The 15,193-nt window shown below is 37.9% G+C and overlaps 1 protein-coding gene across 3 annotated transcripts in view; it reads right to left on the reverse strand.

Annotated features, from left to right (window-relative positions):
- Nucleotides 1-15,193, reverse strand: part of SPIRE1 (spire type actin nucleation factor 1) — a 220,844-nt gene that overhangs the window by 130,032 nt on the left and 75,619 nt on the right. For all 3 annotated transcript variants that reach the window (XM_039217237.1, XM_039217238.1, XM_039217239.1), the window contains exon 3: nt 3,360-3,593. In XM_039217237.1, the coding sequence (XP_039073168.1) occupies nt 3,360-3,593 (234 nt within the window). The remainder of the gene's footprint in view (nt 1-3,359; nt 3,594-15,193) is intronic.

Raw genomic sequence — 15,193 nt, forward strand, 5'->3', positions numbered from 1 at the left:
CTCAAAAAACAAAAACAAAAGCAAAAACAACCCAAAAATTTTTTTGAAAAAGGATCTCAAGATTAAATAATCCAGGACAACAACAGTTGGTATGAAAATGGTAAAATTAGGCCTACCAGAGTATAAGCTCTGAATATAACCACCATGTACCCCTCTTCTTACTTACTCAGTTCTATGAAGCTGAAGAAGTCATATACCTCTCTGAGCCTTAGTTCTTCCATGTGTAAAATGGGTATAATAATGCCTTCCCAATCTACCTCACAGTGTTATCATAAGGCTCAGAGAATAACACATATATGAAAACATAACAAATTAAAATATTAGTAGAATAAGAACAATTAACAATTCAGGGGAAATGTTACATATTAATGAGGTCTTGTTCACTAGAAATTAAAAACAAGCTGTCTCCAAGTTACTAAATATACTATTATTTATATTATTCAAACTTAGTTTCACGTTTCCACTTCCAACAAGGAGAAAGTAGTTATATTCCTTCAGTTACTTCTTCTCTTCCAACAAAGTAAAGAAGTCAGTTTACTAAAAGATTTCAACCTACTAATCCAACCACAAACTCTAATGTATCATACTAATGTGGCCATGAATAATGGGTTTTTATGATACATAAGCACCCTTTCAACTATTTATTATTTATTTTCCATATTATGATAGCAGTAAGATAAGTAGGAGGCCAGATGCAATAGCTCAAATTAAAAAATAATAAAACAAGGGACGCCTGGGTGGCTTAGTCGGTTAAGCGTCCGACTTTCGCTTAGGCCATGATCTCGCTGTTCGTGGGTTCGAGCCCCGCGTCGGGCTCTGTGCTGACTGCCAGCTCAGAGCCTGGAGCCTGTTTCAGTCTGTGACTCTCTCTCTCTCTGACCCTCCCCTGCTCATGCTGTCTCTCTCTCTCTCTCTCCTAGAAATAAATAAAACATTTAAAAAAAATAAAATAAAATAAAAAAAAATAAAAAATAATAAAACAAGTTCAGTTCAAATTGTTGAATGTCTGAGAATTTTTGTTTCATAAGTTAAAATATTCAATGTCTTTGAGTAAGAATTAGAAGAGTCCAATAAATCCCTAGCCCTCATCTTCCAAATCTGCAGTATGAGAGCAACCTGACTATGACCATCTATCATTCTAGTGGCACCAGGATTAACTTAATTGCTGTAATTGATTAGGTGAGTGCTCTCTTACCTCATTCACCATTCCCTGTTCACCGCCCCCTACATACCCTCACCAAAAAACTGCTGACTCAATTTTAGAGGCATAAATAGGTTTATGCCTTAATAAAAAATCTTTTACTCTTCACTTTTAATTATTATCACTGGTCTGCAATGGAACAAGTAGGTTATTTGTGAGCTGCAGAAAGTTTTATGGGGCTTTTAAGTGTATGTATATTTTATTTTATTTTATTTTATTTATTTTTTTTTTTTTATGTTTTATTTATTTCTAGGAGAGAGAGAGAGACAGCGTGAACAGGGGAGGGTCAGAGAGAGGGAGTCACAGACTGAAACAGGCTCCAGGCTCTGAGCTGGCAGTCAGCACAGAGCCCGACGCGGGGCTCGAACCCACGAACCGCGAGATCATGACCTAAGCGAAAGTCGGACGCTTAACCGACTAAGCCACCCAGGCGCCCCAGTGTATGTATATTTTAAAATATACTTGAACAGGTGCCTGAGTGGCTCAGTTGGTTGAGCATCCAACTTTTTTTTTTAATGTTTTATTTATTTTTTAAAGAGAGATAGAGACCGCATGAGCAGGGGAGGGTCAGAGAGACAGAGGGAGACACAGAATCTGAAGCAGGCTCCAGGCTCTGAGCTAGCTGTCAGCAAAGAGCCTGACGTGGGGCTTGAACCCACAAACCGTGAGATCACGACTTGAGCTGAAGTCGGATGCTTAACCAACTGAGCCATGCAGGTGCCCTGAGCAGTCAACTCTTGATACTGGCTCAGACATAAATAAATAAAACTTAAAAAATAAAATATAATTTAACACCTATGAAAATATAAAATGAAATGTGAAATTTTAATTTGTACACATATGAGGATTTTACTGCAGACACTGTTGATTTAAAATGAGAAGTACTGCAAGTATTAAAAGAGTTAGTGGAACCTGGGTGGCTCAGTTGGTTAAGTAAAACATCTGACTCTGGATTTTGATTCAGGTCATGATCGGCTCAGGTTTGTAAATTTGAGCCCCATGTCTGGCTCTGTGCTGACAACATGGAGCCTGCCTAGGATTTTCTCTCTCTCTCTCTCTCTTTCTTCTTCTCTCTCTACCCCTTCCCTGCCCCTGTCTCTAAAAATAATAAACTTAAAAAAAAGAAATAAAATAAAAGAGCTAAAGAATATATCTGAATTTCATCTGCATCATAAATGTAGAGCCCTATTCCAGAGTTTTGGGAGATTCATCATCTAAGAGGGAAGATGAAGCAGGATACCCTTCAGTAACCTGAAAAGTGCTGTCTTCACGGTTCCTCTCTATTCTCTTCTCTGGGATGCTTTCAAAAAAGTTATAAAAAATAAGTGATACTATAACCAATATTGCATATAACATCTTAGTAAACACCACATACAAATAACGCTAAACAGAATTCTCTTTTAAGATTAAGCTCACAAATCTTAGTTTTTTAACCTCTGTGCATTTAGCATTATAGAAAGTATGTCAAGTACACACAAAAAATTCAAGCTATAGAACTTGTTTCATTTCATATAAATAGCACTGAGTAGGTCAAGAAAACAAAGTTAAACAATCAGCTGTGATACTTCAGATTCAGAATCTTCATGTAAATTAGTAGATCACAGTTGTTATTTATTCCATAAAAGAAAATGCAGAAGTCAACTCAGGATATAATGCACAGTTAAGTTGGTGTATAATATGTAATATTAGGTGCATATAATATCTAAAAGTGGATTTTTGAGAGTTATGATTTAATCACAAAAGGCCATGTTGAACCTATGAATAAATCACAAAATCAGGAGTATTTTAGCTCCTTATTCATTTCACTCATAGCTAAAGCTCTACAAACTATTATTATAAAATGCTGAAATCTCATTTGCTTTTTTTAGTTTATATTTATTTTTTTCCCAAAAAGCTTTTTTAAAAAAAGTTTTCATTTAAATTCCAGTTAGTTAACATACATTGTTAATGTTAGTTTCAGGTGCATAATACAGTTATTCAACACTTATATACAACATCTGTTGTCATCACAGCAAGTGCGCTCCTTATTCCCCATCACCTGTTTCACCCATCCCCCTCTCCACCTCCCCTCTGGTAATCATCAATTTGTGCTCTATAGTTAAGAGTCTAAAGTGAAATAACTCTTAAAAAACAAATACTCTGTAAATTGCCTCTTTACCTTCATGACATCTCTATATGACCGGATAGCTGAGACTTTTCTCTTTTCATCTTCTTCATCTTCCAGGCCTTCATCGGCAGCCTCATAGCCTTCATCGTTGCTGCCATCAGCTTCGACCGTGTTGGCCATGTGATCAATGAGCTGCTCTAGGGGGGGGCTTAACTCCCTTTCTTCATTCTCCTTCAAACCATAGTCCAGTGCTTTATAAATAACAATTCCCAAAGATTCGATAACCTAGGGACATTAAAGAAGGTGATTAATGAAGATGAGTAAACACCTTTATAGAACTAATTCTAAGGCATAAAATATTTAGTATGACACTTAAGCTAGGTATAATCTATTCCACTGCAGAAAGAGGTAACAAATTAGATTTGAGGAGATAGGTAAGCCTTACTTATGCAAAAAAAAAAAAAAATCCCAGATGGAAATTTTTGTGTGATTTCTTCAATCCAGTATACACAATACATGAACTCTTTTTTGTTTTCTTAGATTTATACTATAAACTAAAATCTATATTGTCCATTCATATAAGAAACTAACCAGGTTGATTTCCCATATTTCCAAAAGATATTTCTAGAGAACAGACAGAGCTATCAAAGCACATATTCTTTCAGAACTCTTATACTGGTGTTTACCAATGTTTATTTCACAGATATCCCAGGTATCTGAGAGAATCCATACTCAATTATTAGTAGCAGTTAACTTAAGCTTAAACAAAAAATATGTATTCATAACCATATAAATGATGCCCAGTGAGTTACATTTAATTATTGAAAACACAAAGCTCTCATATGATACAAACAGGTGAAAGAGACTTTTTCAAACTCTGATTTCAATGTAGTGCATAGATAATCCTCCCCACCCCCTCACCTCCACCAGTATTACCTCCCAAAACATGAATATGATTTAGGAACACTGGGTATGTAACACTGTCTAATGTCACCCTGATAAATGCTCCAGACTTCTGTCAATATAGGGAATTCTCAAAGCTGTTTATTCCTCAATACAGCCTTTTTTTCTGCTCAGAAAGAACAAATAAACAATCCTCCTCTGCTCAAATCCTCTGGGACGCAGCAAAGGCAGTCATAGGAGGAAAGTATACAGCAATACAGGCCTTCTTAAAGGAGGAAAGGTCACAGATACACAAACTAACCTTACACCTTAAAGAGCTGGAAAAAGGACAGCAAATAAAACCCAAAACCAGCACAAGACAAGAAATAATAAAGATTAGAGCAGAAATCAATACTACTGAAACCAAAAAACCCAGTAGAACAGATCAATGAAATCAGAAGCTGGTTCTTTGAAAGAATTAACAAAATTGATAAACCCCTAGCTAGTCTGATCAAAAAGAAAAAGGAAAGAACCTAAATAAATAAAATCAAGAAAGAAAGAGGAGAGATCATAACCCACACAGCAGAAATACAAATAATAAGAGAATATTACAAGCAATTATATGCCAATAAAATGGGTAATCTGGAAGAAATGGACAATTCCTAGAAACATATAAACTACCAAAACTGAAACAGGAGGAAAGAGAAAATTTGAACAGACCCATAGCCAGTAAAGAAATCAAATTAGTAATCAAAAATCTCCCAAAAAACACGAGTCCTGGGCTAAATGGCTTTCCAGGGGAATACTACGGAACATTTAAAGAACAGTTAACACTTATTCTCCTGAAGCTATTCCAAAAAATAGAAATGGAAAAAAAACTTCCAAACTCTTTCTATGAAGCCAGCATTACCTTGATTCCAAAACCGAAGACCCCACTAAAAAAGAGAACTACAGACCAATCTCCCTGATGAACATGGACACAAAAATCCTCAACAAGACATTAGCCAATTGGATCCAAAAATACATTAAAAAAGTTATTTGCCACAACCAAGTGGGATTTATACCTGGGATACAGAGCTGGTTCAACATCCACAAAATAATCAATGTGATACATCACATCAATAAAAGGAAGGACAAGAACCACATTATCCTCTTGATAGATGCAGAGAAAGCATCTGACAAAATACAGCATCCTTTGGAAATAACCCAGAAAATTAATAGGCAACCAACGGAATGGGAAAAGATAGTTGCAAATGACATATCAGATAAAGGGTTAATATCCAGAATCTATAAGGAACTCACCAAACTACACGCCCGAAAAACAAACAACCCAGTGAAGAAATGGGCAGAAGACATGAACAGACACTTCTCCAAAGAGGACATCCAGATGGCCAACAGACACATGAAACGATGCATCCCTCCTCATCAGGGAAATACAAATCAAAACCACACTGAGATACCACCTCACGCCAGTCAGAGTGGCTAAAATGAGCAAATCAGAGAACTCGAGATGCTGGCGAGGATGTGGAGAAACGGGCACCCTCCTACACTGTTGGTGGGAATGTAAACTGGTACAGCCCCTCTGGAAAACAGTGTGGAGGTTCCTCAGGAAACTAACAATAGAACTCCCTTATGACCCAGCAATAGCACTGCTAGGAATTTACCCAAGGGATACAGAAATGCTGAGGCATAGGAGCACATGTACCCCAATGTTCACAGCAGCACTCTCCACAATAGCTAAAACATGGAAAGAGCCTAAGTGTCCATCAACAGATGAATGGATCAAGAAGATGTGGTTTATCTATACCATGGAATACTACATGGCAATGAGAAACAATGAAATCTGGCCATGTGTAGCAACATGGATGGACCTTGAGGGTGTTATGCTGAGCGAAATAAGTCAGCAGAGAAGGACAAATATCGTATGTTTGCACGTATAGGAGGATTAGGAGGAACTTGACGGAGGAACAAGGGGGAGAAGAAGGGCGGAAATGGTGGGGGAAAGGGAGAGAGGCAAACCATGAGAGACTCTTGAATGCTGACAAAAACTGAGGACTGATGGATGTGGGGGGGAGGGGGCGATGGGCATGGAGGAGGGCACTTTGGGGATGAGCACTGAGTGTTATGTAGAAACTAATTTGACAATAAACTATTTGTAAAAAAAAAAAAAAAAAAGGTAAAAAAAAAAAAGAAAATCTACAGTGCAATGATCATGTTTTTATGTGGCATTTTAATTTCAAGAAAGTCAGCCAACATTTGTTTGCTCTATTATACAAAATCACTGTGCTAAGTATTCTGGAATAAAAATGTAAGAAAAACAAACAAACAAAAAAATACAGCATCCTTTGTTGATAAAAACACTCATGAAAGTAGGGACAGAATGATCATACCTCAACACCATAAAACCCATATATGAAAGCCACCACTACTACCATCGGCATTGGGGAAAAACTGAAAGCTTTCCATCTAAGGTCAGGAACAAGACAGGAATGTCCACTCTCACCACTGTTGTTCAACATGATATTGGAAGTCTCAGCCTCCGTAATGAGACAACACAAAGAAATAAAAAGCATCCAAATCGGCCAGGAGGAAGTCAAACTTTCACTTTTCGCACATGACATGATACTCTATATGGAAAACCCAAAAGATTCCAACAAAAAACTGCTAGAACTAATCCATGAATCACCAAAGTCGCAGGATATAAAACCAATTGGACAGACATCAGTTGTGTTCCTGCACACCAATAATGAAGCAAGAGAAAGAGAAATCAAGGAAGTGATACCATTTACAATTGCACCAAAAAACTATAAAATACTCAGGAATACACCTAACTAAAGAGGTGAAAAATCTATACACTGAAAACTCTAGCAAGTTTATGAAAGAAAGTGAAGAAGACACAAAGAAATGGAAAAATTTCCATGTTCCTGGATAGGAAGAACAAATATTGTTAAAAGGCCAATACTACACAAAGCAATGAACATAGTCAATGCAATCCCTATCAAAATAACACCAGTATCCTTTACAGAGCTAGAACAAACAATTCTAAAATTTGTATGGAACCAGAAAAGACCCCAAATAGCCAAAGCAATCTTGAAGAAGAAACCAAAGCTGGAGGCATCACAATCCCAGACTTCAAGCTGTATTACAAAGCTGTAATCAAGACAGTTTGGTACTGGCACAAAAACAGACACTCAAATCAACGGAACAGAAGAGAGGACCCAGAAATGGACACACAAACGTATGGCCAACTAATCTTTGACAAAGCAGGAAAGAATATCCAAAGGAATAAAGGCAGTCTCTTCAGCAAATGGTGTTGGGAAAACTGGGCAGTGACATGCAGAAAAATGAACCTGGACCACTTTCTTACACCATACACAATATAAACTCAAAATGGATGAGAGACCTAAACCTAAACGTAAGACAGCCATCAAAATGCTCGAGGAGAAAGCAGGCAAAAACCTCTTTGACTTCAGCCACAGTAACTTCTTACTCAACATGTCTCCAGAGGCAAGGAAAACCAAAGCAAAAATGAACTGTTGGGACCTCATCAAGATAAAAAGCTTCTGCACAGCAAAGGAAACAATCAGTAAAACTAAAAGGCAACTGATGGAATGGGAGAAGGTATCTGCAAATCACGTATCAGATAAAGGGTTAGTATCCAAAACCTATAGAGAACTTATCAAACTCAACACCTCCAAAACAAATAATCCAGTGAAGAAATGGGCTAAAGACATGAACAGACACTTTTCCAAAGAAGACATCCAGATGGCCAGCAGACACATGAAACAATGCTCAATATCACTCATCATCAGGGAAATACAAATCAAAACCACAATGAGATACCACCTCACATCCATCAGAATGGCTAAAATCATCAAGTCAGGCAACAACAGATGCTAGTGACGATGCAGAGAAACAGATCTCTTTTGCACTGCTGGTGGGAATGCAAACTGGTGCAGTTACTCTGGAAAAAAGTATGGCGGTTCCTCAAAAAATTAAAAATAGAACTACCCTATGACCCAGCAATTGCACTACTAGGTATTCATCCAAGGGATACAGGTGTGCTGTTTCGAACAGATAGTGCTGCTGTCAACATTGGGGTGTTGACAGCAGCACTATCAACAATCCAAAGTATAGAAAAAGCCTAAATGTCCATTGATGGATGAGTGGATAAAGAAGATGTGGTATATATATACAATGGAAATATATTTCCACAAAGTGGTATATATATATACAATAAAAAAGAATGAAATCTTGACATTTACAACTATGTGGATGGAACTAGAGGGTATTCTGCTAAGCGAAATTAGTCAGAGAAAGACAAATATCATATGATTTCACTCATATGGGGACTTTAAGATACAAAACAGATGAGCATAAGGGAAGGGAAGCAAAAACAATATGAAAACAGGGAGGGGGCAAAACATAAGAGACTCTTAAATATGGAGAACAAACAGAGGGTTGCTGGAGGGATTGTGGGAGGAGGGATGGGCTAAATGGATAAGGGGCTTAAGGAAATCTACTCCTGAAATCATTGTTGCACCATGTGCTAACTAACTTGGATATAAATTATAAAAAATAAATTATAAAAAGTGAAATAAAACAGGAAAAACAATCTTTCTCTTTTATTTTACAGTGCTAGTAGCTCATTTCACCTTAGCTATTTGAGGGGGAAGAACACAGGCAATGAAACTACAGATTTAAAATTGAATGCTGACTTTTACCACTAACCGTTTGACTGAAGGCAAATTATTTATTTTAGTCATGATTTTTCTTATCTATACAATGAGTATCAATGATTACCTACATCTCATGAGATTTTTAAGACTAAATGACATTCACATGAATGGAAGTACTAGTATAGTATGTGACTTATTAATAATAAGTACTAAGTAAATGTTATCTGCCCTGTCCCCCTTGTCCCCAGCTCACCTTTTTCCCATGTTTATCCAGCTACTCCCCATAAATAGATAGATCTATCCTTTTCTTTATCCTACTTATAGCCAGCCGTATTCAATGCTGGTTTTTTAAAGTTGTTTATGTAGTATCAATGAAAAGGAAAAGTCAGAATTTTTAAAGATAAGTTAAACACAACAGAGTCATTGTCATTATATACTCTACACAGCCCTTAAAAGCATTGAGGCTTTCACTCAAAAAAATCTCCAAATTTGAAATCTACCTTATCAACTGAAATAATATTTTCTCAACACGAGTTTCAAAATGTATATAAAGCTTAAAATTTCTCAATTTCTAGTTTTTAAACTATGTATATATATACACATATATTTTACTATTTCCACTGAAAATACAGTATTTTCATCCATTTGTATGGTCTGACTTGGAACTCTAACCCCTGTTTTCAAAGTTGAAGGGAAACAGAAGCAAAAGTAATCAGGACCGCATCAAAATAAAAAGATTTTGCAGACTGAAGGAAACAATCAATGAAACAAAGAGACAACCTTCTAAATAGGAGAAAATATTTGCAAATGATATATCCAGTAAGGGGTTAATATCCAAAATATGTAAAGAACTTACATAACGCAACACCAAAAACAAAACAACAACAACCCACCACCACCACCACCACAACAATCCAATCCAATCCAAAAATGAGCAGAGGACCTAAAGAGATCTTTTCCCAAAGAAGACAGAGAGATGGCCAATAGAAACATGAAATCGGTCTCACTAATCATCAGGGAAATTAAAATCAAACTCACAATGAGATATCACCTCATACCTGTCAGAATGACTAAAATAAAAAAGACAATAACAAGTGTTGGCAAGGATATGGAGAAAAAGGAACCCTCATACACACTGTTGTTGAATGTAAGTTAGTATACCCACTGTGAAAACAGTATGAGGGTTCATCAAAAAATTAAAAATAGAAATACTACCCAATTTAGTCATTCCACCACTGCATATTTATTTTTAAAAAACCCAAAAACACTTATTTGAAAAGATATATGTATCCCTATGTTTATTGCAGAGTTATTTACAATAGTCAAGATATAGAAGCAACCACTGACAGACAAATGGATAAGGAAAATGTGGTGTGTATATGTATGTATTAATATACCAGAATCAGACCTGTAAATTCAAAGAACAAACTCATGCTGCCAGAGGGGAGGGAGTTGGGGGTGGGCAAAATAGGTGAAGGGGAATAGGAGTTAAGGGTTTCAAGTTACGGAATGAATAAGTCACATAAAAGGTACAGCATAAGGAATATAGTCAATGATGTTGTAATAGTGTTCTGGTGAGCACAGCATAATGTATAAACTTGGCCAACCACTAAGCTGTACACCTGAAACTAATGTAACATTGTGTACCAACCACACTTAAATAAAAAAATTAATAATAAAAGGTGACACCTAAAACTAACCATCACAAGTCTACCCCTTGTGAATCTGACACATATACATCTCTTTAAGTCTCCTTAAAGTCCATTCTACTATTCTATCAAGTCCACTGCTTCAGGATAGTGGGAAACATAGTAAAACCAGTAGATAGTGTCGGCACAGGCCCACTGCTACACCTGATTTCCTATTTCATTCCTTGATCAGAAGTAATGCCTTGTGGAATACCATGATGGTGAGTAAGGCATTCTGTGATCCAAAGATGATAGTTTTGGCAGAAGCACTGCATACCTAGGGAAGGCAAATCTACATCAAGAATAAGTAACTCTTCCAGAAGGAACAAAATGCTGCCCCTTCCATGATGGAAGCAGTCCAAGTAATCAACCTGCCACAGCGGGGTAACAGCTGTTGCCCAGGGTAACAGTGCCATACTGGGGACTTAGTGTTGTTCTCTGCTTGTTGGTAGACTGGGCCCTCAGCAGTGGCTATAGCTAGATCAACCTTGGTGAGTGGAAATCCATGTTGATGAGGCCCTGCATAATCCTCCCTAGCCATGTTCACAAGAGCACTGCATCATGCCAGGTGGCTGGGAGAAGAGGCTGACTGGTATCCACAGAAAAGGTCATCCTATTGATTTGAATATTTAAATCCTTCTCTGCTGAGGTCACTCTTTGGTAAGCATTCACAAGGGACACAAATATCTTCACATTTTTTGTCCAGAGAATCTAACCACATATCTCTCCCCCAGATTCCTTGTCACCAATATTCCAATCATGTTCCTTCCAAGAAAAATGCACAACCAAGTACACTGTTCAAAGTTCCGACCACTGGGAGGATTTCCCTTCAGCACTATTCTTCAGGGGCATCCCTGAAAGGACCTATACTGCTATAGCTGTCCACTTCCAGGTGGGACCTGCATATTATGCAGAACCATCTGTAAACCAGGCCCCAGTCTTCTTTTCTTTTTAAATTTTTTTTTATGTTTTATTTATTTCTAGGAGAGAGAGAGAGAGAGACAGCACGAGCAGGGGAGGGTCAGAGAGAGAGGGAGTCACAGACTGAAACAGGCTCCAGGCTCCGAGCTGGCAGTCAGCACAGAGCCCGACGCGGGGCTCGAACCCACGCACCGCGAGATCATGACCTAAGCGAAAGTCGGACGCTTAACCAACTAAGCCACCCAGGCGCCCCGGCTCCAGTCTTCTTTTCTTCTGTTGACTGATTATAGAACTCCTCATAAGGCAAACAGGTACAGGCTAGGAAAGAGAAGGGAGTGTAGCAGAAGTGCATTTGGGCAGTGCTTTCAGGGTCTACTTGTGCCCAATCACATATATACCATTCCAAATGATGATAGAGTGCTGTTATAGAGACTTAACTTCGTGGTTTAAAGGGTCTGATAATACCCAGTTCATGATAGGCAACTCAGGTCACATGGTAACTTTGCAGCCAATGGTTAAGTGTTCAGTCTGTAGTAGGGTCCAGCAGCAGACCAAGAGCTGTTTCTCAAATGGAGAATAGTTATCCACAAAGAATAATAGGGCTTTACTCTGAAATCCTAAGGATCTGCACTATCATTTACCTATTTATTGGAGCTTGTCACAGGCTCCAAACAGCATCTATCTACTGCCAAGTCAAGCACCATTGGATTTGCTGGATCATACGGCCCAAGTGACAGAGCAGTCTGCACAGCAACAGGACTTGTTTCAGAGCCTTTTCTTGTTCTGGGTCCTACTCAAAACTAGCAATTTTATTTACCACAGTCATAATAAAGGTGTGTCTTCCAGGCAGATATTCCCAGGGTGGAAGAGTAGGCCTTAAATGACAAATACACTTTCTCATCTTATTATAATTTATCTCTTCAACATAGTTTTTTAATTTTTAATGTTTTTTATTTATTTTTGAGAGAGAGAGAGACAGCATGTGCAGGGGAGGGTCGGTGGGGGGGTGGGAGGGGGAGATACAGAATCTGAAACAGGCTCCAGGCTCTAGCTGGTAGTCAGCACAGAGCCCGACATGGCACTTGAACCCACGAACTGTGACATCATGACCTGAGCAAAAGTTGGAAGCTTAACCGACTGAGCCACCCAGATGCCCCAACGTAGTTTTTTAAAATTATTATCACTCATGTATACTGTTGTTCAACTGTAAATTTCTTATTCTTTCCTCTAGATGCTTTCTACTTTGTCTCTATGACATTTTTTCAGTATTGTTCCTATTCTATGTGGACTTTCTCCTATATTTTTGCATGTCCAAATCCTATTTTTCCATCTCCCTGCTCAAAGGAATCCTTTTCATAATGACTTGCTGACCCTTATGTCAGCTGTTACATCACATCACAGTCTCTACCCACTGTTCTTCCTTGATGAAAACAATAATTTTTTTTCCTTTAAAACCACAATGACATTGACCTGTACCTTCATGCGGTTCATTTCACTTTTTAATTTGGATTATAGTTAATTACGTACATATCTTAATTCCCCAGCATGATTAACCTCCTTCAAGGTGAAATTCTCTATGATTCATATTTATGTCTTTACATTATTTTATAAACAGCAGACTTAACAGTTAATAAGTGAATGGACCAAAATAGAAATTCCTTCATCTCAGATCTGTATAGTTGAAAAGTTGGATATAGGCAAAATTGGATATAGTTGGATATATGGACATAAGCCAAAAATACCCATCACTTTAATGTTTCTCATTTCAACAGACCACTACAATGGTGATCCAACCCTGAATAGCCTCTGAAAACTTTCTAGTTAAAGATAAATCATGTTTAACCTGGTTTAAATGTCCTAAATCTATTCATTTTTCCGGATTTAAATCTGAACCACAAAGTAATTCTATATTTAACCCAACCTCTTGGAAACACAGCATAGCAAGGCTGGACATTAGTAGCCTGACATGTATGCCAGGTGACTCACTACTTCTGGACTGAAGGAACTTTTAACCTTTTGCTAAAATATATACCCAGTTCTTCAGATAGTCTGGAGCTATGGAACAGGGGTGACCACTAGAACAATAACCAAAGCATAACTGTACCTAGGCATACCAGCTTCCCTAGATATATACATACTTGTACTAATTTTATAAGTTCCTTTGCCAAAACCTTTAGAAATGTTAAGAAACCAAAGGGAAACAACGTCAGATCTAAAATATTCCTCTGAATGACCAGTCTCCAAGCAGCTGGAAAATCATCCTTCATGTCCTGTCACATTGGCACCACATCCCCACCCCAGACACTTCCAGAGACTCTAAAGTAAGCAGGAATTACACCATAAAACCTTAAAGTTAAGTGGAACAAATGAAGCACAATTGAAATCTGTGGTTTTTAAGCTGAATCAACTGATAAATGGTGGAGGAAAGAAGGCATCAAATAAAACCACATATTCCAAAATTTAAGGCTGCTACAACATCATAACTAACTGCCTCTCAGCTGGTGATAGCTGGCTATAAAACCCTACAGCTCTGGGGTAAAGAGACCCATCAGTGGAACTGAGTGTTCTCTGGCCTCCAGACCCAGCTATGCCATCAATGAGGGTAGCCTCACTACAGAACAACAGCATACCCACTAACATCAATGTTTCATGGAAAGCATTCAAGGTTGGTGTTAGCCCACTGAGCCCACATACAGTCCTCTTACCATGTTAACTCACTTCATCTGGCCCCTCTTCAACGTGACTTGCACTTCCTAAAAATATCTGAATCCATATTTGTCTCCTTGACTAGAATATAAACTTTGGGGCACCTGGGTGGCCAAGTCAGTTGAGCATCTAACTTAAGCTCAAGCCATGATCTCACAGCTCGCAAGTTTGAGCCCTGTAATGAGGTCACTGCTGTCAGCACAGAGCTCACTTTGGATCTTCTGTTCCCCTCTCTCTCTGACCCTTCTCTGCTTGCACTCTCTCTTAAAAATAAATAAATCTTAAAGAGAGAGAGAGAGAACATAAGCTCCTTTAGGACAGGGATCAAGTATGATTCTTCCTATTATTTGCTACAATGCCTACCACTTTGTTTTACACAGAGTGTGTGCTTTAAAATCTTTGTTAAACACATGAGAGTTACAATAGCACAGAGGTCTTTAATGCCAAATCTGATTAAATGGGGACAACCTCTATCAAGGTTGTCAAGGAAGGTGCCTAGCACTTTAGCTGACATCAAACAAACAGTAGCTGCTATTGCCTTCACCATTGTGCCTCATTGCCAAAATCCCCTCTTCTCCAGCCTAAAAATTAAAAAGTTTCTTCAACTCTTCAGTTCCCTTTGCTAATGAGATGAATGAGACATCCTTATATTTGTGTAACATTTTATTAGGAACATGTTTTTCTCTATCACAATCCTGTGAAGGAGACGTTATCTCCATTCTAAAGATCAGAAAACTGAACTTAAAAGAGGGTCAATAAACTGTTTAGTGTTGATTAACAAGTAACAGAGCCGGGACTCCAACCTGACTTTGTCACTTATAAAGTCCCATATCCAGAATTCTACTATAACCAAGCTGCACATCTGAACATCTCCTAGTCTGCCAACACTTCTCCAAAATGTTAGCTAGTATTAAATCCTATTCCATGTGTAGTACAATCATTAAAGAAATAACAAATGAGCATCTTCCTTGTTCTACATCACATAGTTCTTATAAATATACCCAGTTTT

This window comes from Hyaena hyaena, unplaced genomic scaffold (assembly GCF_003009895.1).
Source record: "Hyaena hyaena isolate Hyena2069 unplaced genomic scaffold, ASM300989v1 scaffold_673, whole genome shotgun sequence".
In the NCBI taxonomy this organism is placed as follows: Eukaryota; Metazoa; Chordata; class Mammalia; order Carnivora; family Hyaenidae; genus Hyaena; species Hyaena hyaena.